Below are 27,641 nucleotides of genomic sequence, written 5' to 3'. Positions count from 1 at the left end.
AAATATATATTGGAATATGCTTTTAGATTATAGTTCTTAATGCTTTCTTAAAGCTTTTTTTAGCTTTATTTTTATGGCCCTACATCAGTCTCAGAGATAGCTCAATTAGCTTACATTTTCAGATTGTTAATTGTTTTTTAGTGGGTAAAAATCAAATGCTGGTCACTCTGTATACTTTCTAATACTTTATGTCTGAAGAATAAGTCATATTAAAACTATGAGTGCAGCTTGTTTCCTTCAAATCATACCTGTTTAAATGTCATAACTATTCTTGATAACACGTAATGACCCAACAGTAAAGCAGTGGATATAATATTCACAATAGTCATTGGACTTTGTCAGGTATTTGCATGACAAACAATTCCCAGTAGTTTCAAACCAGACATCATTAATTTTCAACAGGAGCTAGTGATTTGCAGCGTCTAATGCCTGTACTGTATTAAAATAAGTATTAAAATCAATCAGTTATATAAAATCCATGCACATTACAATTTGTGTCATATTTTGGATATTGCAAGATAATATGTTCTCTAAATGTCTTTATAGGTATTATTTAAAAAAAATATCTATGATTTTATAGAAAATATGAACAAGAAGGTTTGAAAGTCAGAAAGGTTTATTTATTTCGTTTTTTTACAATGTACATTGTGTCACAATTGATGTAGGTCTTTTACTCAGCAGCCTCCTTGCCCTTAAAAAAAATGTCTTAAGTTAATAACGTAGGCCAAACATGATCATACAATTAAAAATGTGAAATTTAAGATTAAGATTGATAAATAATTGAAAAATAACAAAATAAATGAAAAATTACCTTTCCAGCATCACGGCTCTTGGCTCTGAGCTTGTTGACCTGAGACTCAGCAATGTCAGCACGCTCCTCAGCTTCCTCCAGCTCATGCTGCACCTTCCTCAACTTGGACAGATGAGTATTGGCTTGTTCTTCCTGCAAAGTCACACACAATTATAGTATATCAGCAGTAGAAGATCTAGAATTTTTCCAAGGTTTTTACAATTCTCAGCTGAAGTACTCACAGATTCTTCTGCCTGTCTCTTGTAAGCCTTGACCTTCAGCTGAAGTTTGTCAACCAGATCCTGCAGTCTGTTAACATTCTTCTTATCCTCCTCAGTCTGCAGACAATGAAAATATATTAGGTAAGAACATAACAGATTAATTTGTTCTAAATTATTACTCTATTACCTGGTAGGTGAGCTCCTTGACTCTCCTCTCATATTTGCGGACACCTTTTACAGCATCTGCTCCACGTCTCTGCTCTGCTTCAACTTCACCCTCAAGCTCACGGACCTTAATGAGAGACATTATTAAGCTTTTTTAACTCAATGAAAATATGTTTAGACTATTAAAATACATCAGATTATTATAGCACGACACACCTTGTGCCACATTATAAAGATTAACATCAGAACATAGATAATCTTACTCTGGACTCCAGTTTCTGGAGTTGTTTCTTTCCTCCCTTCATTGCCAGATTCTCAGCCTCATCCAGACGGTGCTGCAGGTCCTTCACTGTCACCTCCAGATTCTTCTTCATTCTCTCAAGGTGAGCGCTGGTGTCCTGCTCCTTCTTGAGCTCTTCTGCCATCATTGCAGCCTTTTGCAGTAATATAGATAGATATTAGTTTCACATTTCTAAATGCACAAGTCTTTGTGAATCATTAGGCAGCTACTGTTTCTCACATCAGTGATGGCCTTCTTGGCCTTCTCCTCTGCATTCCTGGCTTCCTGTATAGTGTCATCAACCTCACTCTGGATCTGAACAAGATCAGCCTCAAGCTTCTTCTTGGTGTTCAGGAGACTTGTGTTCTGCAACATGGAAAGAAATAGCATAAAAAATGTAGAACTTAAAAAAGTTCTCAATTTCCTTAATTTCATTGTAAAGTCAATATGCCATTACCTGAGAGTGCAGCAGCCCAACACGCTCACTGGCGTCCACCAATTCTTGTTCAGCCACTTTGCGGCCTCTCTCTGTCTGCTCCAGAGCAGCTCTTAGCTCCTCAATCTCAGCTTGCATCAGATTGTTTCTGCGCTCCACCATTGCCACCTGCTCCTTCATGTCTTCCTGTCCTCTCACAGCATCATCAAGGTGCAGTTGGGCATCCTAAATGCAAGAACAGCATTGTAATAAGCTTTAAGTGTGCTTTCTGTAGGCTTTTATTATCATAGCTTAGATTACAAAAACATATTAATATACCCTAAAGTCAAAGAGAAATCACATACCTTTAGTTGTCCCTGAATATTCCTGAGCTGTTTCTGAGCCTCAGAAGCCTGGCGATTGGCATGGCTCAGCTGAATCTCCATCTCATTGAGGTCTCCCTCCATCTTCTTCTTGATTCTCAGGGCATCATTCCTGCTCCTGACTTCAGAATCCAGAGTGCTCTGCATGGATTCAATGACTCTCTGGCTGTTCCTCTTGATCTGCTCCATCTCTTCATCCTTCTCCGCAAGCTTTCTGTCAATCTCACTCTTGACCTGGTTAAGCTCAAGCTGGACACGGAGAATCTTGGACTCCTCATGCTCCAGAGTGCCCTACGAAAAATAAAACAACAACAACATTAAACATCTGAATGAACAACAAAGTATAATGTTTTAGCCAGATTTATATATCAATCTTCAGGTACTAACTTCAGCCTCTTCCAAGGCGGTCTGAATTTCTGCCTTCTCAGTCTCCATTGTCTTCTTGGCCTTTTCCAGCTCATGAATGCTCTTACCAGTCTCACCCAACTGTTCTGTCAGATCTGAAATCTCCTCTGTAGAGAGGAAAAATATAATCTGTATTATTATTGGCATTTATTAATATAAAAATTATTACTTTTTAATGTTTCATTCTTACGCTGCAGATTCTTGTTCTCTCTCTTGAGGGTCTCCAGCTGATCCAGAGTCTCCTCATAGGAGTTCTTCATCTTGAACAGTTCAGTGCTGAGTGAACGAGCCTCTTTCTGGGCACCTTCCAGCTCTGCCTGACCTTCCTCATATTTCTGCTTCCATTCTGCCAAGACCTTTGATGAAGATATTTCAAGATGAAAGCTTCAACCATTTCAGCAATGCTTGAAGAGGAAAATATTATATAATGATTTTTTTTACCTTGTCAAAGTTCCTTTGCTTCTTGTCAAGGTTGGCAGCCAAAGCATTGGCTCTCTCCACATCAATCATGAGGTCCTCCACCTCACCCTGGAGTCTCTGTTTGGTCTTCTCCAGAGAGGCACATTTGGAGTTCACAGCCTCAATTTGTTCCTCTGCCTCTTGCAGACGCTGAGCCAACTTCTTCCTGCAATACAATTATGAACATCAGTTTTACCATGAAATCCATATGAACACATATTAATTAGCTCTTGTGATCTTCATACTTGGCCTCTTCAAGTTCTTCAGTGCGCTGGATGGCATCAGTTTCATATTTGCTTCTCCACTGAGAAACTTCACTGTTGGCCTTTGACATTCCCCTCTGCAGCTCAGCCTTTGCCTCCTGCTCTTCCTCAAACTGCTCACGGAGCAGGTCGCAGTCATGACGGGCTGATTGCACAGCATGAGCCAGTGCGTTCTTAGCCTAGGAGACAAAGTAACATAATATTAGCTTTGTTGCATTGTAAGTGGAAATAATGTGTTTGTGTTGAATATGCCATTACCTTAACCTCCTCTTCAATCTGCCTCTTAAGCTCCTCAATTTGCTGAGTGAAAGCTTGTTTTCCTCTGGTGAGCTGAGAAACCAGAGCCTCCTTCTCCTCCAGCTGACGGCCAAACTCACCTGTTAAGAAAGATTCACTGTCAGATTGTATGTCTCCAACAGTTAATATTAAAAAATATATATATGAAAGTAAAATTTATATATGTGTGCTTCCTCTAATTAGACTTTGTCAGATTTTTAGTGCTGAATTATATACCATAGTTACTATTGAAGTATTTCTAATTTCTTTGTAATGTTTTTGGTTACCATTTTCAGTTTGAAGCCTTGCTCTTTGAGCACTGAGGTCATTTATCTGGCGAAGGTTCTCGTCATTCTTAGACTTTATTTCACTAAGTTGGTCCTCAAGTGTGCGGCACATCTTCTCAAGATTGCCCTGCAAATACAGAAGTCATTAGATGTTTGAAAAGCTTTGTTTTTTACATATATCTTGTTTTATATTCTTTACACATAACAATTCTCAACCTTTGCTTTGGCAACAGCCTCCATGTTGCTGGAAAGATCATCAATCTCCATTTTGTATTCACTCTTCTCTTTCTCAAGCTTCTGCTTGACACGCTGGAGGTTGTCGATCTGCTCTCCCAGCTCGGCCACACTGTCTGCCTGCTTCTTACGGAGGGCAGCAGCGGTAGCTTCATGCTGGAGGGTGGACTCTTCAAGATCACGACGCAGCTTCTGGAATTCAGCTTCACGCTTCTTATTCATCTCGATCTGAGCAGCAGTGGCTCCTCCAGCCTCCTCAAGCCTCTCACTGATCTCCTCAAGTTCCCTGGAGAGATCAGCTCTCTGCTTCTCAACCTTGGCACGAGCAGCACGCTCAGCCTCAATCTCTTCCTCCAGTTCCTCAATGCGAGCCTACAGTGGCAAGTAGTTAATCAGAATTTTTAGTGATCTGAATTTGATCAAAATAATTTTGATGTTTGAAATAAGTCTCTCAAAATCATACCTGAAGCTCCTTGATCTTCTTCTGGAGTTGAGCTCCCAGAGATTGTTCATCTTCAATCTTGCTTAGCAGTTGACTTGTTTCAAAGTCTTTCCTGTGGGTGTTCAAACATAAGTACTTTGTAAAACAACAGAACAAAAAAAAAGTTTTCATTAAAAGATTTCATGTTTTAATTACTTTTTAATTTTCTCCTCAGACTGTTGCTTGTCATTCTCCAGGTCCATGATGGACTCTTGGGCTAATTTCAGGTCTCCTTCAAGCTTTCTCTTTGCTCTCTCGAGATCCATGCGGAGCTTCTTCTCTTGTTCAAGGGAACCTTCCAGCTAAAGGATTTCAAATTGGTATTGTTTTAATTAAATGTATTATTTATTATCATGATTATTATATGATTCATTTTAATGTGACAACTGATGCACCAAATGCATTTATATCTCTTATATTTAGTCACTACTTCTACTTATGGTACAAAATAATACAAAATACAAAATGATATACTTAAATATTAAGCAATAGATATTATATATTTAAATCTAATTATGACAACTCACATCATCAACTTGCTGCTCAAGCTTTGTCTTGGATTTGGTCAGGGTGTTGACTTTGTCCTCCTCTGCCTGGAGATCATCCAGGGTCTGCTGATGTGCCTCTTGGAGAGCTTTCTTCTCCTTTGTCAGCTTGGCAATGCTCTCATCCTGAGCCGCCATTTCCTCAGTCAAGTTCTTGACCTGTTTTTTTGTTCCAAATGAGCTCATTTTAATATTCCATATGATCAGACAGAAATTAATCTAAGGACCTTAAACTAATTCAGTCTCTAACCTTATTCTCAGTGGCATGTTTCTCCTTTTCCACTTTAGCCAAGGTGAGCTCCAGGTCATCAATGTCTTTCTTCAGCTCAGAGCACTCATCCTCCAGTTTCCTCTTCTTGGCTGTCAGTTCAGCATTGATTTCTTCCTCATCTTCCAGTCTCTCAGTTGTCTCTTTGAGTTTAGCTTCAAGCTGGATTTTGCTCTTGATCAGACCCTCACATCTCTCCTCAGCATCTGAGAGATTCTCAGATTCCTGTTAGAAAAATGGATTGCTATATCACTGGAAACCACTTTGATAATTTTAATAGAGGCAAAATTCAGTTACTTCATTTAGGTAAACTTACAGAAGCCACTTGCAGCTGTAGATCATTTTTCTCTTGCAGCAGTGCCACCATCTTTTCTTCAAGCTCTTTCTTCTTGGCTTCAGCCTTGGCAAGATCTTCTTTGCATTTTGTAAAGTCCTCCTTCATTGTTGCCAGCTCCTTCTCAGTCTCAGCACTCTTCAGCAGAGGCTTAATCTTGTAGTAAACCTTCATCCATGGCCAGTGTTTGACATTCATGAATGAGCGGATGTTGTATTGGATGGTGTAAATGGACTCCCTAAGAATACATTTAATAAGAATTCATTATTAAATGCTATTATCATCATTTACCAATCATACAGGTATTATTGAGAATATCTTTATTCATGACATTCCTGACCTCCTCTCCATCATTTTCACAAACTCCCGTCTCATCAGGAAACCACGGCAGGCAGCCTGAGTCATTGTGACCAGAGCAGCCAGTTTCTCATCACGCATCTCCTCCAGAGTACCCAGAAGACCAGCTTTGAAGAACACCTAAATTCACAACAAATCAAAAGATATTGATTCAAACTGAATTAGCATAAAAATATATCATGATCACTAAATGTTTTGAATGTCAAGCAAAGTATAAACCTTTGTGTGTCCAAATCTGTACTGGTCATGATCAATATCAATGGATCCCAGGAGTTTCTCAGCAGCCTTCTTGTTATCAATAAACTGTCCCTCAGGGATTACACTGGCATTCAGCACCTTGTATCTGTTGAAAATCAATCAAAATAGTTCACATTGTCTAATTAAGAGCCTCATACAGTAAACAGTGTTTTCATGTTGTCCCTGTTACCTCTGCTTGAAGTCACCATAGAGGATTCTGCTGGGGAAGCCTTTTCTGCAGATTCTGATGCCCTCCAGCACACCGTTACACCTCAGCTGGTGGATAACCAGGAAGTTCTCCATGAGACCTATAAACAGTAGTTTAAATCATGATCTTAGTAAATTAAGATTAGAACTGTATTAATGTCAGAATAACTCTAAACTGTAGATAACTTTACCTGGAGTCTTGGACTCATTGGGAATCAGACAACGCACAAAGTGAGGGTGAGTGCTCCTCAAATTGGTCATGAGCTTGCCCAGGTTCTCCTGTGGAGAACAGAAATACAAAGTCACCCTTTGTTTTTTTTCCCCCTCAAATACAGAAATTTGCAGTGACATCCTACCCTGAACTGAGAAGACACTGTCTGCATGGAACCACCCTTCTTCTTGCCTCCCTTCTTTCCGCCACCAGTCTCTGTTCAGATAAAGATACAAATAAAGATATATACATTCAAAAACAAGAAAGAAAGTGTACAACTGAATCAAACGTTGGATAAATTAATGTCATTAACAGTATTAGATTTTTTTTATTACCCTCAACAACAGGTGGGTAGAGAGTAGCCAGCAGTTTGACGGAAGACTTCTGGTAAAGCTGCACAACAGACTCATTCAGTGGATCCTTGTTCTTGTCCAACCAGCCAGAAATGTTATAGTCCACAGTTCCAGCGTAGTGGACCAGGGAGAAGTGGGCCTCAGCCTTGCCTTTGGCAGGTTTTGGTTTCTGGAAAGCATTGCACTTGCCAAGATGCTGATCATACAGCTTGTTCTTGAAGGAAGTGTCTGTAGCTTTGGGGAACATGCACTCCTCTTCAAGAATGGAGAAGATTCCCAAGGGCTGTTTATAAAAGAATGTTGTTTAATATAAAAATGTATACTCAGGAGACGGAAATTAATAAGTTCATAAAGCAGTAAAAACCTTCTCAATGAGCTCAATGCAAGCAGCCAAGTCCATGCCGAAGTCAATGAACTCCCAAACAATTCCCTCCTTCTTGTACTCCTCTTGTTCCAGCACAAACATGTGGTGGTTGAAAAACTGTTGCAGTTTCTCATTAGTGAAGTTGATGCACAGTTGCTCCATGCTGTTGAACTGGAGAAAGAAACAAGAGCATTTAATGACTGCTGAATGTGACTGAAATCGCTATAAAGAGAGATAAACATAAAACATTCTTACATCAAAGATCTCAAAGCCAGCAATATCCAGCACACCAATGAAGAAATTTCTCTGCTGTTTTGTGTCCAACATCTGGTTGATACGAATAACCATCCACAAGAACATCCTCTCATAGATAGATTTGGACAAGGCGCTGACAGAGTTGTACACCTGTAAGTTAAAAAGAATTAATATTTTAGTAAAAATGTTTGTTTTCTCAAATAATTTGTCATAATGACTATAGATTTTTAGATTGAACACACAAGTAGGAAATAAGTTACTGCATATATTTTCACACATACCTGTGGCACGGTCTGACCTTTGGTCACAAACTCATTTCCGACCTTGACTCTGGGGTAGCACAAAGCCTTCAACATATCAGCAGAGTTCAGACCCAGAAGGTAGGCGATTTTGTCAGCCTCTAAAATTTAAGAATTGCAAAAAAAAGGAAGAATTGAAAATAGAAATGTGGATCTCTCAATCAAAGCACTTCATGTGATCACACACATTGGTACTATTTAGTCTCACCCTCTGTGCCATCAGGCTCAGCCTGCTCCTCACGCTGCTTCTGCTTGAACTTCATGTTACCATGATGAAGCACCGCTCCAGTGAACTTGTAGATGCCCATCTTCTCCTCACCAGTGAAGCCCAGAATGTCAATAGCAGTCTGGAAATTATAGAGAAGAATGAGTTCTTTGATCAGCCATATTTATATTTTAAAAGTTGGTATTAAAAAAAACAGCATCGACTCACATCAGTAGCGACCAGCTCCTCTTTATCATCAATGCTAGCCACTGTGATCTGACCCTGACTGCACATGGGGAAGTCGTAGGGGTTGGTGGTGATGAGTGTCATTTCTGTAAAACACAGTGCATTTATTACATAGAATTTTACAGCATTTTCTGTACATTATTAAACATGAAATCAAATATGTTCATCTACCAATCAGCTCAGGCTTGTGGTTGGTCATCATCTGGTAGAAGATGTGGTAGCCTCTCTCATCTGGAAGCTGGAATGTCACTCTAGACTTCTCCAGCAGATCTGTTGATAAAACATACTTGAGTTACAATCATATGAAGACAAATGTGCAGGATGAATAATAAAAATCATGTCCACCTACATGTCTCAATATCAGCACTAGCCAGTTTTCCAGATGTACCGAAATGAATTCTGATGAATTTACCCTTTTTAAAACAAAATAACATTTGAGTTCATATTGTGCAAAAGGTTGATGCCAGGTTTTTAAAAAAGTTCATAAAAACTTTTTATAGGATATTTCAACACAACTGTATGTATACTGCATGTACATATAAAGTGGTGAACTTACAAAACGAGAGGAGTTGTCATTTCTCACAGTCTTGGCATTACCATAAGCCTCAAGCAGAGGGTTGGCAGCAATGATCTGATCTTCAAGAGAGCCCTGTAACGTTTGAAGAAATTTTATAAATTTTCTGTTCCATGTCTAAACACTTTTGGTAACACTTTACAATATGGGTACACAAATATGCCTTATATAATCCTTAACCAAATGCACAGATAATCATGAGTTAATGTGTAACTCACTAAGAACTACGCCATTTATTACTGATTACTTTATAAGCAACTAATGAACATTCTCTATGATTCATAGAGTAAGTAATCAATAAATTGTTATTAGGTAAATGTGTTATAATATATCAATTCCCTAATAACATATTATATTATCTAAAGAAGTAAATTCACAATGTTATTACCACATTGAAGCCATGTCTTTCAACTTCCAGTTCTCTGCTTTAATTAATCACCGGCTAATGATTTGCAAAGGTATCACTATGTTGTGACTTTACTTGTTACGGCACAGAACTATTAAGCAATTATCAAGTAATATGCAATCATGATTATGGATTTTGTATTAGTTAGTTAGTCATGTGCCTCAACAAGTAAAGTAGCAACATAATAAAACCTTTGCAAATCATTAGCTAATGATTTATTAAAGCAGACAGCATTAGTTATGCATAAATTAATGTATATTAGGGCCAACGTTTTGTAAAGTGTAACCACACATTTTCAAGCAATTCTCACATTAACAGGATTTGTGTGAGATGATTGTAATTTACTCTCTTTCAGAATAATCATACCTGCATTTTGCTCTGTTCTTTCTTCTTCTCACCCCCTTGAACTGCAACTGTGGCAAAGTACTGGATGACACGTTTTGTGTTCACAGTCTTTCCAGCACCGGATTCTCCACTGTTTTATTAAAGATGAGAAGACAGAAAATGATAAGACACATGAAAGTACCAAAAGAGGAAATTTACCATTCTTAACATCTCTAACAGTAAGATAGATACGTACGTAATCAGGACAGACTGGTTCTCTCTGTCTGTAAATTCAAAGGTAATAATGTTAGAGCAACTGCTTAATTAAAAACTATAAATATAAATTTGACATACTAAAATCAATCACATAAATCAGATCTTACCAGTCAGCATGAACTGATAGGCGTTGTCAGAGACAGAGAAGATGTGGGGGGGGGCCTCCATACGCTTTTTGCCTCTGTAGGCAGACACCACCTCTGGGTCATACACTGGGAGCCACTTGTAGGGGTTCACAGTGGCACAGAACAGCCCAGAGTAGGTCTGAAATGAGCAGAGAAGCGATCAGACTGCAACAGCACTGACAAATGAACTTAAACGCTGCTTTACTTTGCTTCAGGACTTACGTAGATCATCCATGCGGCATAACGCTCTTTGAGGTTATAAAGCACAGAGGGTTCATTGAGATGGGTCATCATGGCCATGTCCTCAATCTTGTCGAACTTGGGAGGATTCATTGGGTGGACGTCATCCTCTTTAGCAACTTTCTCCTATAAATTTAAGTCATTAAATATTAATATATAAAATTCTCTAAATGAATAAAAGTCTCTATATGAAACGGAAGAGAACATTACCTCTTTGGTGTCATTCACAATGACAGTGACTTTGCCACCGTCTCTGCTCTTGATCGTTCCCTTGACGTACAGCTCTTTATCATCAACCACATAGCAGGCAGACTTGGCATCGAAGGGTTTGCTCTGAGCCTCGATTCTTTCCTTCTCAGGCTTACGCAAGTAAATGGCAGCCTTGCCATAAACGGCCATCTCCGCGTCTGTACTCATGGTGGTGGATTACTTCTGGAAATTGAAGATCAAAAGAGAAATATTTTATTATGATTGTAATAACATGAATGTGACTGAATGTAAAAACAATATTTGTTTTCTAGTAACTAGAATTTCATTTTCAATGTCAAAAGACAAACATTGTTTTAGTACATAGTATTTTTTTTGGCACTATTTTAGCAAAACTATATTATTTTTACAAATTACTATTATTACTAATGATTTCTGACCACATTTTTGTGTTATTCTAAATGTATGAACCAGTTTCATGAGTAGACAGTCACCTTCCAAGTCTCCCACAAGTAGTGATGAATTCCCTGAAACCTGTATATATAGATATTAAACATGAACATTTTAACTGTCAATAAAGACCCAAAAGAACCATTGGCAATATATGTAAACAAATGAAGATAAATTCTGCTGAAAATAAATAAAACTCCAAAATTTAATTTCAGCTTAACTTATTTGTCTAAACAGATTCTACTGAAATATTCTAAAGAATGATAAATCTAATAATCTAATCTAATTCCTGCATACTCCATGTAAAAAGTATAAAAGATAAATAAGATAAGAAAAAGAAGAAAGAAAGACCATCTTACCACAAAGACAGAGTTGGCTGGTCTTCTAAGCTCAAGGGTCTCCACTTCTCCCCCTGGCTTTTATACTGCATTTGCTTCGCCAGCAATGCAAAAGTTAAATGTGGCTAACACCTAATATGGCAGTTTGAGCCAGTGTGAGTTTAACAATCTCATAAACCTTTTGTTACTAACCAAAATGGAAATGGCAAAGGTCAAATGTTAACACCTTAAAATAACTTACATTTACATCTACAAACAGAAGATAATGTGTTTGTTAATGTTAACTAATGAACTTAAATGGTACCAAATGATTAACAGATAATTATTTAATGTCATTTGAAATGCTTAAAAATGCCATTAAACCTTCAATTCATATGACCACGTATATTTTTGATCTGCAAATGATTTTACAATAATTATTAGCTTCAATGACAATCCATTAACAATCAATATATAATGCTTAACTGATCATTAGTTAATGCTTTACAAATGTAATGAATTTTCAATTCATTTTAGAAATTTCACTATGATTACATTTATTTGTTAATGTAAATTTGACTGTTTGTATATATTTACAATTTATTTATTATTATCTCAAACAATGTTTGTGTAAAGGGTCTTTAGTTAATTTAGCTAAATGCAAGGTCATTACACACACTGTAATTTGGTTGGAAAACATTTTTATTGCCTCAACACTTTAGTGTATAGTAATATTAGTATTGTGAATCATTAAATAAAATATATCGAATCATACATACAAGTTTTTCTGTTACTGGAATATTTTATTAAATAATTTGCTGTATCATGTGATATCTAGATATAATCCAGAAATTCTAGATATATGTAATGTATTAACCAGTCTTTTGTTGTTTGTTTTATTTTCTTATGTATGATTATATTATATTGCTTCATTTATATGGTTTGCATTTAATTAATAAGTGCATTCGAGACTTAAATTTCCTGGACAGGGTTATGAAATAAAAAATATAAATAAATTAGTTAATTAATTAATAGAATATTGTCAAAAGAGCTAATGTAATTGTAAAAAAACTGTGTACATTAAATGAATGAATTAATAAACCAATTATTTAACTAATTTATTCATTTATTCAATGTACATATTTTTTTTTATTATAGTAATTTTTCTGACACTATCCAATTTTGCAAAATCAGTATGGCTTCACACCAATTTATTTAGGACAATACATTTAAAATATTGTGATAAGAAATACCAAGCAGCATAAGGAGCTGTTACAGCTAAAAATAAATGAATGTGGTTGACACCTGAATCCTTGAACTTTCAAGTTAAAAATAGCTGCGCATGATCTTAGCCTGTGCAAAAAAAATAAAAATAAAAATAAGGTGGAAGTTTATCGAAGCCTTGCTGATTTTATGTTATGGTTTTGTAATGAAGTTATATATTCATAATGGAGAGGGAATGGACAATATTACAATGATTGTGTAATGTTCACGTTTACATTTTGACATTAAAATAGTAGCAGAGATTTGTCCCACTGTCTTAAATTTTATCAATAAATCTCTTTCTGGAGGGAAGACAGCTTTGGATCTGATCCTGTTCTTAAGTTCCTTGGGAGTATTTATTTTCCATTCATTCAACTCACTGTTAAGTTCACTTTACCAAAAGTGTTTGTCTGAGTTAGTATTCCTCTACTTTTGTGTGCAGTTATCATTGAGTAAAGTTTAGAAATATGCCAAAGTATAATCAACTTCCTTTGATGTCATGCTGACGTATAGGCAAAAAAACAACAACCTCTCACGACTGTGCTAAATAGCTTAGGTGCATAGCTGGGTGCAGCTGCTGGCCTCTGACTCTGCTGACTAAAAGTAGCCTACAATGAGATACGACTTGCAGAAGATACAGGACAGTTATAATTGTACTTAAAAAAAAAAAAAATACTGTTTTCATCTGTGTAAATTATGCATGAATATTCACACTGACAGTGCAATGTCTATATTAGGTGATTGATTTAAAAAAAAAACTTTAATTACAGTTTGACCTTTTGAGACTTGTTCAAAGACAGAATTTACTTTATATAGAAGTAATAAAACCTAAATTAAACTGAATATTTTAGAAATAATGCAGGATTGAATCACTCGGTATTAACCTTTTTTTAGGGTTTAATTTTCATAGGTCAGTGCAATGTATGCTCCTTTACAGCCTGCTGTTAAATACAGTTTGATCGTTCTATCATATCAAATCAGAAAAGAAATCACATGCTTCAATAGACTAAAGTAAAAAAAAAGTGTTATTTAAAAAGGAAATTCCGGCAGCTATTTTTAAATCTAATATAGTTTTTTGTTTTTTCAAGACTAATTCCTCCTCTTTATTCATCTGAAAAAATCACACAGCACAAAATGCTGTCTTGTTTATAGCCAAAATATAAAAAAAGAGAAATATATATATTGTCTTGTTTACTGAAAAAAAGAAAGCAATCAAAATTGAGTGGGTTTTTGCCTTAAACAAGCAATATTACCCCACTGGCAGATTATTTTGCTTGTTTTAAGCAAAAACATGCATTTACTTGTCTAGAAAATCCTCCTTGATATAAGAACTTTTAGATATTTATTAACAACAAATCTAAGAAACGTGCAAGTGTTTTATTGCTTAAGACTGACACGGCCATATACAGTGAGCACTGTGCTGACACCAACAGATGTCTTTGCCTAGGTTTCAGCTATTCAGGGCACTCCCATAATGGACAGAGAACACCAGTGGGAGTACTGTTGGTGTTTTATGTCTGGGCAGTGTCACATGACTGCTGCTAATTTTTAAAACTTTGTAAGTGTAAGTATTTTGATGAAACAGTATATGAATTTATATGCATTTTTTACATCAGCCTCCACTTGAGTTGAAACTACACTAATATACTCGGATTTAGTTCATTAAATAATTAATAATTCATTAAATTGTAGGTTTGATATGATTTACACTGTGCCTAAACATCTTGATGTTAAACAATGATGTTTTCTTTTTTCTTTCTTGTTTCGCTCAAAGTGGACTAACTAAGAGGCAGCTGTGGTCTAATGTCTAGAAAGTTGACTATGTAAGTTGAAACCAGGTTTAAGTCTCAGTACCAGTAGGGGGAGTAAATGAACAGTGCTTTTTTCTCTTCCATGTATGATGTCTTATCACCATACCCAACATGAAAAAAATCTGAGAAGCTGAGAGCTGAGCTGAGAAGAGTTCTTGCACTTCATCTGTCAGTCCAAATATGCTTGCTTACATATTTTAAATGTTAAAGGCTATTCTCGTTTATTGTATCAGTGAGTGGTCTGGAAAGATTTAACTTGTCTAATTTAACAGAACATGATATTAAATTGTGCAGTTTAGTGGATAAGAAATTACATGTATTACATCTTTATTAAATTTTAAAATGCTCCTCACTGAAAATGCCAAGGATGTGTTATTGAGAATATTTAATTGCAAATTTAATTAGTAGCAGATTATTTGTAGTATTTAATAGTATTTAATAGTTGTTTAACTGTTGTATTGGTTAAATAGTAATGGCTTGTTGGCTTGTCACTGAAAGCATTAGACAAAGTTGTGAGCATTAATACAGTTTTTTGTTGAAGTGCCAATTATACTGCAATCTCATTGAATCAAACAAATATGACAATACATAAAAGTATTGAAAAGAAAAGTCAAGAAGACTACTGTACAGAGGAATTGATTAATGTAAGGCTTTATTGAGCAATTTCAGATTTTCAGATACAAATGGGAGCTGGTGCCATGGAATGTGTAGGATTTCACTCAGCTGCCTCTTTGCCCTGAAAAAAATTTATGCAAATTAAAATTCTGTAATATAAATGGAACAAATTATGGAACTAATAAAAAATTTAAAACTGAAGTTTTTCAAAATGAATTAAACAACAATTACCTTTCCAGCATCACGGCTCTTGGCTCTCAGCTTGTTGACCTGAGACTCAGCAATGTCAGCACGCTCCTCAGCCTCCTCCAGCTCATGCTGCACCTTCCTCAACTTGGAAAGGTGAGTATTGGCTTGTTCCTCCTGCAAAGTCACACAGTCATATCAGAAACAGAATATCTCAAATGATTACAAGGTGTTTATAGTTCTCAGCTGAAATACTCACAGATTCTTCAGCCTGCCTCTTGTAAGCTTTGACCTTCAGCTGGAGCTTGTCAACCAGATCCTGCAGTCTGTTGAGGTTTTTCTTGTCCTCCTCAGTCTGCAGATAATGAATGTGCATGAGCCTAAAACATTATCAGATTAATGTGACCTGAACTTTTGTGTGTGTGTGTGTGTACCTGGTAGGTGAGCTCCTTGACTCTCCTCTCATATTTGCGGACACCTTTAACAGCATCAGCTCCACGTCTCTGCTCTGCTTCAACTTCACCCTCAAGCTCACGGACCTTAATGTTTAGATATGTTTAGACACTGGATACTGTCCATCAAGAGTATAAACTTCAGGTTAAAAGAGAACATAAAAATAAAGGCAATCTTACTCTGGACTCCAGTTTCTGGAGTTGTTTCTTTCCTCCCTTCATGGCCAGATTCTCAGCTTCATCCAGACGGTGCTGCAGATCCTTCACTGTCACCTCCAGATTCTTCTTCATCCTCTCAAGGTGAGCGCTGGTGTCCTGCTCCTTCTTAAGCTCTTCTGCCATCATTGCAGCCTTATGCAGCAATACAGTTACATATTAGTTTGATATTTTAAGTACACCAGTGTTTTGTAAATCATTAGTCAGCTGCTTTTTCTTACATCAGTGATGGCCTTCTTGGCCTTCTCCTCTGCATTCCTGGCTTCCTGTACAGTGTCGTCAACCTCACTCTGGATCTGAACAAGGTCGGTCTCAAGCTTCTTCTTGGTGTTCAAGAGACTTGTATTCTGAAACATGGAAAGCAACCATATGAACATTTTAAATGGCGCTTTTAATTTCCTTAATTTCATCTTAAAAACAATATGCCGTTACCTGAGAATGCAGCAGCCCAACACGCTCACTGGCGTCCACCAGCTCTTGTTCAGCCACTTTGCGGCCTCTCTCTGTCTGCTCCAGACCAACTCTCAGCTCCTCAATCTCTGCTTGCATCAGATTGTTTCTGCGCTCCACCATTGCCACCTGCTCCTTCATGTCTTCCTGTCCTCTCACAGCATCATCAAGGTGCAGTTGGGCATCCTAAACATAAGAACAGAATTATAATAAGCTCTCTGTGTACTTTCTCTTGGCCTTTACTAAGCATAACTTAAAGTATACAAATATATTAAAGTATCCCAAAGTCAAAGAGAAATCATATACCTTGAGTTGTCCCTGAATGTTCCTGAGCTGTTTCTGAGCCTCAGAAGCCTGGCGATTGGCGTGGCTCAGCTGAATCTCCATCTCATTGAGGTCTCCCTCCATCTTCTTCTTGATTCTCAGGGCATCGTTCCTGCTCCTGACCTCAGAGTCCAGAGTGCTCTGCATGGATTCAATGACTCTCTGGCTGTTCCTCTTGATCTGCTCCATCTCCTCATCCTTCTCTGCAAGCTTCCTGTCAATCTCACTCTTGACCTGGTTAAGCTCAAGCTGGACACGGAGAATCTTGGACTCCTCGTGCTCCAGGGTGCCCTATAAAAAGATTAAAAACATGCATTAAAAACACATTTCACATAGAGCACATGGTTCTAGCGTAAATTACATATTAATCTCCAGATACTCACTTCAGCCTCCTCCAAGGCAGTCTGAATCTCAGCCTTCTCAGTCTCTACTGTCTTCTTGGCCTTTTCCAGCTCATGAATGCTCTTACCAGTCTCACCCAACTGCTCAGTCAGATCTGAAATCTCCTCTGTAGAGAGGAAAAATCTGTATCAATATTTGCATTCATTAATATATACATGTTTACTTTTTTAATGTTTCATTCTTACGCTGCAGATTCTTGTTCTCTCTCTTGAGGGTCTCCAGCTGATCCAGAGTCTCCTCATAGGAGTTCTTCATCTTGAACAGCTCAGTGCTGAGTGAACGAGCCTCTTTCTGGGCACCTTCCAGCTCTGCCTGACCTTCCTCATATTTCTGCTTCCATTCTGCCAGGACCTTGGATAATATTTCATTAATATTTTGAAGATATTTCATTGTAAGGTTTAATTTGTAACATGTTGAACAAAGACCATTTCTAGCCTATTCTGACAGAGAAATTGTACCTTGTCAAAGTTCCTCTGCTTCTTGTCAAGGTTGGCAGCCAAAGCATTGGCTCTCTCCACATCAATCATGAGGTCCTCCACCTCACCCTGGAGTCTCTGTTTGGTCTTCTCTAGAGAGGCACATTTGGAGTTCACAGCCTCAATTTGTTCCTCTGCCTCTTGGAGACGCTGAGCCAACTTCTTCCTGCGATACAATTATGAACATCAGTTTTAACATAAGTTAAAATGGGACATTTTGCATATGAACAAATATTAATCAGCTCTTGTGATCTTCATACTTGGCCTCTTCAAGCTCCTCAGTGCGCTGGATGGCATCAGTTTCATATTTGCTTCTCCACTGAGCAACTTCACTGTTGGCCTTTGACATTCCCCTCTGCAGCTCAGCCTTTGCCTCCTGCTCTTCCTCAAACTGCTCACGGAGCAGGTCGCAGTCATGACGGGCTGATTGCACAGCATGGGCCAGTGCGTTCTTAGCCTAGGACACAAAGTCACATAAAATTAGCTTTGTTGCATAGTAAGTGGAAATAATGTGTTTGTGTTGAATGGGCTATTACCTTAACCTCCTCTTCAATCTGCCTCTTAAGCTCCTCAATTTGCTGAGTGAAAGCTTGTTTGCCTCTGGTGAGCTGAGAAACCAGAGCCTCCTTCTCCTCCAGCTGACGGCCAAACTCACCTGTTAAGAATGATTCACTGTCAGATTGTATGTCTCCAACAGTTAATATTAAAAAAAACTATATAAAGTAAAATTTATATATGTGTGCTTCATCTAATTAGACTTTGTCAGATTTTCATTGCTGAATAATATGTTTTTTTTGGTTACCATTTTCAGTTTGAAGTCTTGCTCTTTGAGCACTGAGGTCATTTATCTGGCGAAGGTTCTCGTCATTCTTAGACTTTATTTCACTAAGTTGGTCCTCAAGTGTGCGGCACATCTTCTCAAGATTGCCCTGCAAATACAGAAGTCATCAGATGTTTGAAAAGCTTTCTTTCAAATATCTTGTTTTATATTCTTTACACACAACAATTCTCAACCTTTGCTTTGGCAACAGCCTCCATGTTGCTGGAAAGATCATCAATCTCCATTTTGTATTCACTCTTCTCCTTCTCAAGCTTCTGCTTGACACGCTGGAGGTTGTCGATCTGCTCTCCCAGCTCGGCCACACTGTCTGCCTGCTTCTTACGGAGGGCAGCAGCAGTAGCTTCATGCTGGAGGGTGGACTCTTCAAGATCACGACGCAGCTTCTGGAATTCAGCTTCACGCTTCTTATTCATCTCAATCTGAGCAGCAGTGGCTCCTCCAGCCTCCTCAAGCCTCTCACTGATCTCCTCAAGTTCCCTGGAGAGATCAGCTCTCTGCTTCTCAACCTTGGCACGGGCAGCACGCTCAGCCTCAATCTCTTCCTCCAGTTCCTCAATGCGAGCCTACAAAGCCAAGAAATCTTATTAGTGTTTATTTTATCTTTGCCTTTACCTATGTTTAAAACAAACAAACTATACCTGAAGCTCCTTGATCTTCTTCTGGAGTTGAGCTCCCAGAGATTGTTCATCTTCAATCTTGCTGAGTAGCTGACTTGTTTCAAAGTCTTTCCTGTATGTAAAAGGGAAAAACAATGAATTGTCTGAAATAAATTAATTTACAATCATCATTATTTTTTTGCAAAAAAAACATACTTCTTCAGCTTCTCGTCAGCCTGCTGCTTGTCATTTTCCAGGTCCATGATGGACTCTTGGGCTAATTTCAGGTCTCCTTCAAGCTTTCTCTTTGCTCTCTCGAGATCCATGCGGAGCTTCTTCTCTTGTTCAAGGGAACCTTCCAGCTAAAAGATTTGAAGTTGGTATTGTTTTAATTAAGTATATCTATTATCATGATCATTATGCTATGGCTAATTTTAACATTACTAGCAGTACACCTAATGTCCTTTTGTGTTTAATGTGAATGATAATTTCAAAACATAAGCTAATTATGAAAACGTACATCATCAACTTGCTGCTCAAGCTTTGTCTTGGATTTGGTCAGGGTGTTGACTTTGTCCTCCTCTGCCTGGAGATCATCCAGGGTCTGCTGATGTGCTTCTTGGAGAGCTTTCTTCTCCTTTGTCAGCTTGGCAATGCTCTCATCCTGAGCCGCCATTTCCTCAGTCAAGTTCTTGACCTGTTTTTTGTTCCAAATGAGCTCATTTTAATATTCCATACAATCATACAGAAATGAATCTAAGGACCTTAAACTAATTCAGTCTCTAACCTTATTCTCAGTGGCATGTTTCTCCTTTTCCACTTTAGCCAAGGTGAGCTCCAGGTCATCAATGTCTTTCTTCAGCTCAGAGCACTCATCCTCCAGTTTCCTCTTCTTGGCTGTCAGTTCAGCATTGATTTCTTCCTCATCTTCCAGTCTCTCAGTTGTCTCTTTGAGTTTAGCTTCAAGTTGGATTTTGCTCTTGATCAGACCCTCACATCTCTCCTCAGCATCTGAGAGATTCTCAGATTCCTGTTAGAAAAATGGATTGCTATATCACTGGAAACCACTTTGATAATTTGAATAGAGGCAAAATTCAGTTACTTCATTTAGGTAAACTTACAGAAGCCACTTGCAGCTGCAGATCATTTTTCTCTTGCAGCAGTGCCACCATCTTTTCTTCAAGCTCCTTCTTCTTGGCTTCAGCTTTGGCAAGATCTTCTTTGCATTTTGTAAAGTCCTCTTTCATTGTTGCCAGCTCCTTCTCAGTTTCAGCACTCTTCAGCAGAGGCTTAATCTTGTAGTAAACCTTCATCCATGGCCAGTGTTTGACATTCATGAATGAGCGGACATTGTATTGGATGGTGAAAATTGCATCCCTGATTAAGGAATTTAGATAATTAGTCATTTGCAAATACACTTATTTTTATACTTTTAAACAAGTATAAATCCTATACAACTTACATGTGTCAAAAACAAAAACATTTAGACATTTGTTGCAGACATTTTATATAAACCCAAATCACAGCACTATGCAATGCGTAAATTAAAATATGGGTAATGGTGCATTTGCAAATGCATAATTCTTTGCCATAGAGAGGAAAATATTTTATTGATAAATTGTTCCATTAAAATTCTGAAGTCATGTGTGATAGAATTCATTGGTATAAATCTTTCCACTGAAAAGAGGTTTATAGAGGTAAATATAAGAATAAGAGGTTTTGTCCCTTTCATGACATTTCTCACCTCCTCTCTGTCATCTTCACAAACTCCCTCCTCATCAGGAAACCACGGCAGGCAGCCTGAGTCATTGTGACCAGAGAAGCCAGTTTCTCATCACGCATCTCCTCAAGAGTACCCAGAAGACCAGCTTTGAAGAACACCTGAATATAGTGTGAATATATAGTGATTTAAAAAGAATAATCTTATACAATAAATCATGATCATTAAATGTTTTTTTCAATGCTGTAAAGTAGAATATGAACCTTTGTGTGTCCAAATCTGTATTGGTCGTGATCAACATCAATGGATCCCAGGAGTTTCTCAGCAGCCTTCTTGTTGTCAATAAACTGTCCCTCAGGGATTACACTGGCATTCAGCACCTTGTATCTGTTCAAGATCGGTCAAAATAGTTCACTTAGTCTAAGTAAGAGTCTCGTACAGTAAACAGTGTTTTCATGTGATCCCTGTTACCTCTGCTTGAAGTCACCATAGAGGATTCTGCTGGGGAAGCCCTTTCTGCAGATTCTGATGCCCTCCAGCACACCGTTACACCTCAGCTGGTGGATAACCAGGAAGTTCTCCATCAAACCTATAAAGAACAGTTTAGATTATGAGCATGGTAAATTAATAAAAGCATTAAAAAAATTTTGTGATGTCAGAATATCTGTTTACCTGGAACCTTGGACTCATTGGGAATCAGACAACGCACAAAGTGAGGGTGTGTGCTCCTCAAGTTGGTCATGAGCTTGCCCAAGTTCTCCTGTTTATTCATGAACAGTTAAAGCTTTCTTAGTCACATTGTCTCAGTTGTTGATATATAATATCTCTGGCTTAGAGTCGAGCAAGTTAATCTACAGACAATGCTTTATCATTATTTACAAACAAAGACATACTCTGAACTGAGAAGACACAGTCTGCATGGAACCACCCTTCTTCTTGCCTCCCTTCTTTCCGCCACCAGTCTCTGTTCAGATGAAGAGACAAATGAACACATATAAATGCAAAAACAAGAAAAAAACTGCAAAACTCAATCAAACGTTGGATAAATTAATCTCCAAAACTGTTTTAGGTTTTTTCGTTACCCTCAACAACAGGTGGGTAGAGAGTAGCCAGCAGTTTGACAGAAGACTTCTGGTAAAGCCCCAGAACAGACTCATTCAGTGGATCCTTGTTCTTGTCCAACCAGCCAGAAATGTTGTAGTCCACAGTTCCAGCGTAGTGGACCAGGGAGAAGTGGGCCTCAGCCTTGCCTTTGGCAGGCTTTGGTTTCTGGAAAGCATTGCACTTGCCAAGATGCTGATCATACAGCTTGTTCTTGAAGGAAGTGTCTGTAGCTTTGGGGAACATGCACTCCTCTTCAAGGATGGAGAAGATTCCCATGGGCTTTTAAAAAAGAATGTTGTTTATTACTACATCTTTTTAAGTTTGAGAATGGAAAACAGAAATTGATACATTCATAAAGCAATAAAAACCTTCTCAATGAGCTCAATACAAGCAGCCAAGTCCATGCCGAAGTCAATGAACTCCCAAACAATGCCCTCCTTTTTGTACTCCTCTTGTTCCAGCACAAACATGTGGTGGTTGAAAAACTGTTGCAGTTTCTCATTAGTGAAGTTGATGCACAGCTGCTCCATGCTGTTGAACTGGAGAAAGAAACAGGACCATTTACTGACTGCTGAATCTGACTGAATTTGCCATAACGAAAGATAAACATAAAATATTCTTACGTCAAAGATCTCAAAACCAGCAATATCCAGCACACCAATGAAGAAATTCCTCTGCTGTTTTGTGTCCAACATCTGGTTGATACGAATAACCATCCACAAGAACATCCTCTCATAGATAGATTTGCACAAGGCACTGACAGCGTTGTACACCTGTAAGAATAGAGTAAATCTTTATTAAAAATCTTCCTGAATTAGTCTAATTCAATCATGATTTTCAGGCTGAAGAAAAGGACATTTTGGAAATATGTTACTACATATATTTTTACACATACCTGTGGTACGGTCTGACCTTTGGTCACAAACTCATTTCCGACCTTGACTCTGGGGTAGCACAAAGCCTTCAACATATCAGCAGAGTTCAGACCCAGAAGGTAGGAAATTTTGTCAGCCTCTGCAAATTTAAAGTTGCAAAAAATAAATAATTAAATAGAAACATGGATCTCTCAAATCAAAGCACTTCATGTGATCACACACATTGGTACTATTTAGTCTCACCCTCTGTGCCATCAGGCTCAGCCTGCTCCTCACGCTGCTTCTGCTTGAACTTCATGTTACCATGATGAAGCACAGCTCCAGTAAACTTGTAGATGCACATTTTCTCCTCAGCACTGAAGCCCAGAATGTCAATAGCAGTCTGGAAATTATAGAGAAGAATGAGTTCATGATCAGCCATATTTACATACAATGACTTTTTTTAAAAAAACAGCACCAACTTACATCAGTAGCGACCAGCTCCTCTTTATCATCAATGCTAGCCACTGTGATCTGACCCTGACTGCACATGGGGAAGTCGTAGGGGTTGGTGGTGATAAGCGTCATTTCTGTAAAACACAGTGCAGTTATTACATAAAATTTTACAACATTTTCTGTACAATATTATACATGAAATAAAATATTTTCATCTACCAATCAGCTCAGGCTTGTGGTTGGTCATCATCTGGTAGAAGATGTGGTAGCCTCTCTCATCTGAAAGCTGGAATGTCACTCTAGACTTCTCCAGCAGATCTGTTGAGAAAACATACTTGAGTCAGAATCATCTGAAGAAAAATTTGCATGATAAATAAATTAAATTATGTCCACCTACATGTCTCAATATCAGCACTAGCCAGTTTTCCAGATGTACCGAAATGAATTCTGATGAATTTACCCTGTTTTAAACAAAATTAACATTGGAATCACTGTACTGTACTAAATTAAAAAAAATAAAATAAATAAATACAAAATCTCAACCAACTAAAACTAAATATTTCCAAATAATTTTTAAATATTAAAATAGCTTTACTTACAAAACGAGAGGAGTTGTCATTTCTCACAGTCTTGGCATTACCATAAGCCTCAAGCAGAGGGTTGGCAGCAATGATCTGATCCTCAAGAGAGCCCTGTGATATTTGAATGGGTTTGAGGTTTTTTTTTTTTTGTGGGTAATCACTGTTTGCAGACAAATTTACAAATTCACATCCTGTATCATATATTGTGTGAGACCTGAGTAATTGTATTCATCTTCAATATATTTAAGAATAATATATTTGTCATAGTTTTGTATCTCATACCTGCATTTTGCCGGCACTCTGTTCTTTCTTCTTGTCACCTTGAACTGCAACTGTGGCAAAGTACTGGATGACACGTTTTGTGTTCACAGTCTTTCCAGCACCGGATTCTCCACTGGTTTATGAGAATAGAAAGGAAGATAAAAAATGTAGAAGATCCACAAGAACATAATATAAACATATCAATGTCTTTTATAGTAAACTGGATACATACGTAATCAGGACAGACTGGTTCTCTCTGTCTGTAAATTCAAAGATAATAATGTTTCAGCAATTTATTTTGTAAACTTATGAATGTCAATTTTTACTTTCAACTCAAATATATAATGCATATCATCTAAATCAGATCTTACCAGTCAACATGAACTGATAGGCGTTGTCAGAGACAGAGAAGATGTGGGGGGGGGCCTCCATACGCTTTTTGCCTCTGTAGGCAGCCACCACTTCTGGGTCATACACTGGGAGCCACTTGTAGGGGTTCACAGTGGCACAGAACAGCCCAGAGTAGGTCTGAAATGAGCAGAGAAGCGATCAGAATGCAACAACACTGACAAATGCTGAGCGTAAGGCACTGCAGCGGGTGGTGAAAACTGCCCAGCGCATCACAGGATCTCCACTTCCATCCATTGAGGACATCCAGAAGAGACACTGTTTGCGTCGAGCATGCAGTATTCTTAAGGACTCCTCTCACCCTGCCCACAAACTGTTTTCCCTCCTGCCATCCGGCAGGCGATTCAGATTCCCCCGGACTAGAACAAGTAGACTGAGGAACAGCTTTTTTACCAGAGCTGTCTCACTACTGAATTCTACCCCCCACTGATGTCTGCCCCACCCACCCCATTAAAAACCAAAAAAAAATACAAAAATGCACTGTTTAACATTCATTGCACTCCACTATATATATCTATTGTAAATGTATGTACATATCCACTGTACATACTCTTGTAAAATTGTCTATACATATCCTGTATATCCTGCTCTTTTTTTGTACATAACCATCTGTAAATTGTTTACACATACTAACTGTAAATTCCCCCTTCTCATCTGTAATTTAATTTGTGCATATTTATCACATGTTTATCTTTGTAATTTATATTTGTACCTATATCCTGCACTTGCTGCTTATTGCACTCCTGGTTAGACCTAAACTGCATTTCGTTACCTTGTACTTGTACATGTGTAATGACAATAAAGTTGAATCTAATCTAATCTAAAATGAACTTAAACACTGCTTTACTTTGCTTCAGGACTTACGTAGATCATCCATGCGGCATAACGCTCTTTGAGGTTATAAAGCACAGAGGGTTCATTGAGATGGGTCATCATGGCCATGTCCTCAATCTTGTCGAACTTGGGAGGATTCATTGGGTGGACGTCATCCTCCTTGGCAACTCTGTCCTATAAATTTGATCAATTATATTAGATAGACCATAAAAATATGTCAAATTAAATATGTAAAAGTATCTTAAAAATGTCACCTCTTTAGTGTCAAGCACAGTAACAGTGACTTTGCCACCATCTCTGCTCTTGATTGTTCCCTTGACGTACAGCTCTTTATCGTCAACCACATAGCAGGCAGACTTGGCATCAAAGGGTTTGTTTTGAGCCTCGATTCTCTCCTTCTCAGGCTTACGCAAGTAAATGGCAGCCTTGCCATAAACGGCCATCTCCGCGTCCGTACTCATGATGGCGGTTTACCTTAAAGTTGTAAAGATTGTGAAGTCAGTATACCAGCAGTCATTTGAGCAGTCATTTTTTACTTTATGTAAAATGAGGATTCCTTAAATCCAGCTCTGGAAGGCCAGTGCCCTGCACAGTTTAACTTCAACCCTTATTAAAGATTGAACAAAGCTAATCATGGACTTCAAAGTTACCCAAAAAGTTACAGGTACATGAGTTTGAGCCATGCCAGGGTCAGATTAAGGGGGCCCTGAAGTATATCTTAAATGTTGTTTATATATCCTAAAACGTGTGTATTTCTACACAGAACTTTCGAAAGAACTTTCCAGTGTGTTTATTTTCTTCATAAAATGTCTTTAGTTTAATATAGCATCTTTACCTTACAACACTCCCACACACTTCTGATGATTATCTGCAATTCTGTAATACACACAATAAAATGTTGTACATTAAACTATGCTGTTTCATTTAAAATTATACAAATAGCATCTCATGTTTTTAAAAGAATCACAAACAGTTCTTAGTTATTATTAAATAAGATGTCATAGTTTAAAAATGTGTCATGAAAATGAAAAGAAAGATTTCTCTCACCACAAGCAAGCTAGGCTGGTCTTCTGAACGCAAAGGTCTTCAGTCCTGCCCTGGCTCTTTATACTGTACTTGCTTTGCAAGCAATGCAGAAGTTAAATATGGCTAATGCCAAATATGGATAAAATTTGAGTTAAGAAATTGATCAGATGGGTGCCATCCATACTTGGGAATTGCAAAAATGGAAGTAAATTTAGAATAACGTCTTTAAAATAGTTTCACAGTATGTGCTTGATTGATTACGCAATATACATAACTGGAGAAATTCACATTAGAAATTAATACTGAAAATAAATTAAGCATTACCTTTAACATGACACATGCATGGAAACCTGAAAAAGGGGCAACACTTTGTACAACAATTTGTATTTCATGTATCTTTTCCTGTATCTTGGTGTGCATTGCTCGACAAGAATTATCCACATGATAAGATTCCTTATAGTGAATAGAAATCTCAAAATTCAAGTCCTATAGATCAAACAATGAGTTACAGTAAAGAACTGAATAATAATAATAATAATAATAATAATAATAATAATAATAACAAAAAGGTGAAAATATTGGGTAGTTAAGTCCTTAACATTTTCAATATTATTTGCTATGCTTTTTTAATTGTCTTAATTGACATTAATAAAATTAATGTTACTGAATGTATTTATTTATTTATCATACGTACGCATACCGTATATTCTACTGACGTCTTCTTCATTGTCATACAGTAATCTGAATAAAAGGTCGTTTACATTCACTATTCTGTTATGTATACATTTATTTTACCTTTTATTGCTTTGCTTGACGAGTTAACATTTCACAGATATACCCACCCAAGGATCAGATTTCTTGAGTGCCTTATATGTAAAAAAGACATATACTTGCTGTTGTCCCTTTTGGCTTGCATAGTTGAGGACACTTCATTTCTAGCAATTATTGTTGATTTGCTTAAGTGTTTAATCTTGTCATTATACATTACTATCACTCTATGCATCTATTTGATACTGTTCAGTGCTTTAATACAATCCGTATTGTTAAAAGCGCTATATAAATAAAAGTGATTGACTGTTCTAATATTGGCTCCAGTAGAATTGCATGGCCATCTTTTTATGTTCTATGTTAAACTCTAAATAATTATATACATATGATATAACTTAAATGACTTTCAGATGACTAGATCACACAATGAACAAGAATGATAACATTTCTTCTGATTTCAAAGGTATTTGAGGCAGCGACAGCATTCTGTTCTCTCATTCTTGCCTTTCTTTTTGACCATAGTTGTACTTGTGGACTA

At 37.5% G+C, this 27,641-nt stretch overlaps 1 protein-coding gene across 3 annotated transcripts; it reads right to left on the bottom strand.

Annotated features, from left to right (window-relative positions):
• Positions 1 to 655: 655 nt before the first annotated feature.
• Positions 656 to 25,783, bottom strand: LOC122345182 (myosin heavy chain, fast skeletal muscle-like). Of its 3 annotated transcripts, none has more exons than XM_043239061.1 (39): positions 25,564 to 25,783; positions 10,468 to 10,611; positions 10,228 to 10,384; positions 10,101 to 10,128; positions 9,887 to 9,995; positions 9,097 to 9,189; positions 8,890 to 8,953; positions 8,712 to 8,810; positions 8,523 to 8,626; positions 8,298 to 8,436; positions 8,072 to 8,190; positions 7,791 to 7,940; positions 7,536 to 7,706; positions 7,154 to 7,454; positions 6,964 to 7,034; positions 6,799 to 6,886; positions 6,591 to 6,708; positions 6,383 to 6,506; positions 6,147 to 6,283; positions 5,789 to 6,044; positions 5,455 to 5,697; positions 5,187 to 5,363; positions 4,816 to 4,961; positions 4,642 to 4,732; positions 4,161 to 4,550; positions 3,945 to 4,071; positions 3,640 to 3,758; positions 3,364 to 3,560; positions 3,101 to 3,284; positions 2,850 to 3,015; positions 2,642 to 2,766; positions 2,237 to 2,545; positions 1,914 to 2,117; positions 1,697 to 1,822; positions 1,440 to 1,610; positions 1,199 to 1,303; positions 1,033 to 1,128; positions 812 to 943; positions 656 to 691 (listed from the first exon to the last, which is right to left on the bottom strand). In XM_043239061.1, exons 1-39 carry the CDS (start codon positions 25,768 to 25,770, stop codon positions 671 to 673), a joined length of 5,808 nt encoding a protein of 1,935 aa, XP_043094996.1. In that variant the 5' UTR covers positions 25,771 to 25,783; the 3' UTR covers positions 656 to 670. The 3 variants fall into 3 exon arrangements, with proteins under 3 accessions (XP_043094996.1, XP_043094995.1, XP_043094997.1); XM_043239060.1 differs by lacking the exon at positions 25,564 to 25,783 and adding an exon at positions 10,696 to 10,917; XM_043239062.1 differs by lacking the exons at positions 656 to 691; positions 812 to 943; positions 1,033 to 1,128; ... (33 more) ...; positions 10,228 to 10,384; positions 10,468 to 10,611 and adding exons at positions 15,234 to 15,269; positions 15,380 to 15,511; positions 15,594 to 15,689; ... (33 more) ...; positions 24,439 to 24,595; positions 25,340 to 25,483.
• Between the last annotated feature and the right edge of the window lie 1,858 nt (positions 25,784 to 27,641).

Source organism: Puntigrus tetrazona, chromosome 5 (assembly GCF_018831695.1).
Source record: "Puntigrus tetrazona isolate hp1 chromosome 5, ASM1883169v1, whole genome shotgun sequence".
Lineage (NCBI taxonomy): Eukaryota > Metazoa > Chordata > Actinopteri > Cypriniformes > Cyprinidae > Puntigrus > Puntigrus tetrazona.
The sequence above is the reverse complement of the archived record's forward strand: the minus strand, read 5'-3'. Positions and strand labels throughout refer to the sequence as shown.

Coding starts and splice junctions, on each gene's coding strand:
- LOC122345182 (XM_043239062.1), bottom strand. CDS start 25,770: ATGAGTACGGACGCGGAGATGGCCGTTTATGGCAAGGCTGCCATTTAC. Junction 23,687..23,824: donor ATGACAACTCCTCTCGTTTT/GTAAGTAAAGCT, acceptor TGTTTAAAACAG/GGTAAATTCATCAGAATTCA. Junction 15,874..15,966: donor TCCAGAAACTGGAGTCCAGA/GTAAGATTGCCT, acceptor CTAAACATTAAG/GTCCGTGAGCTTGAGGGTGA.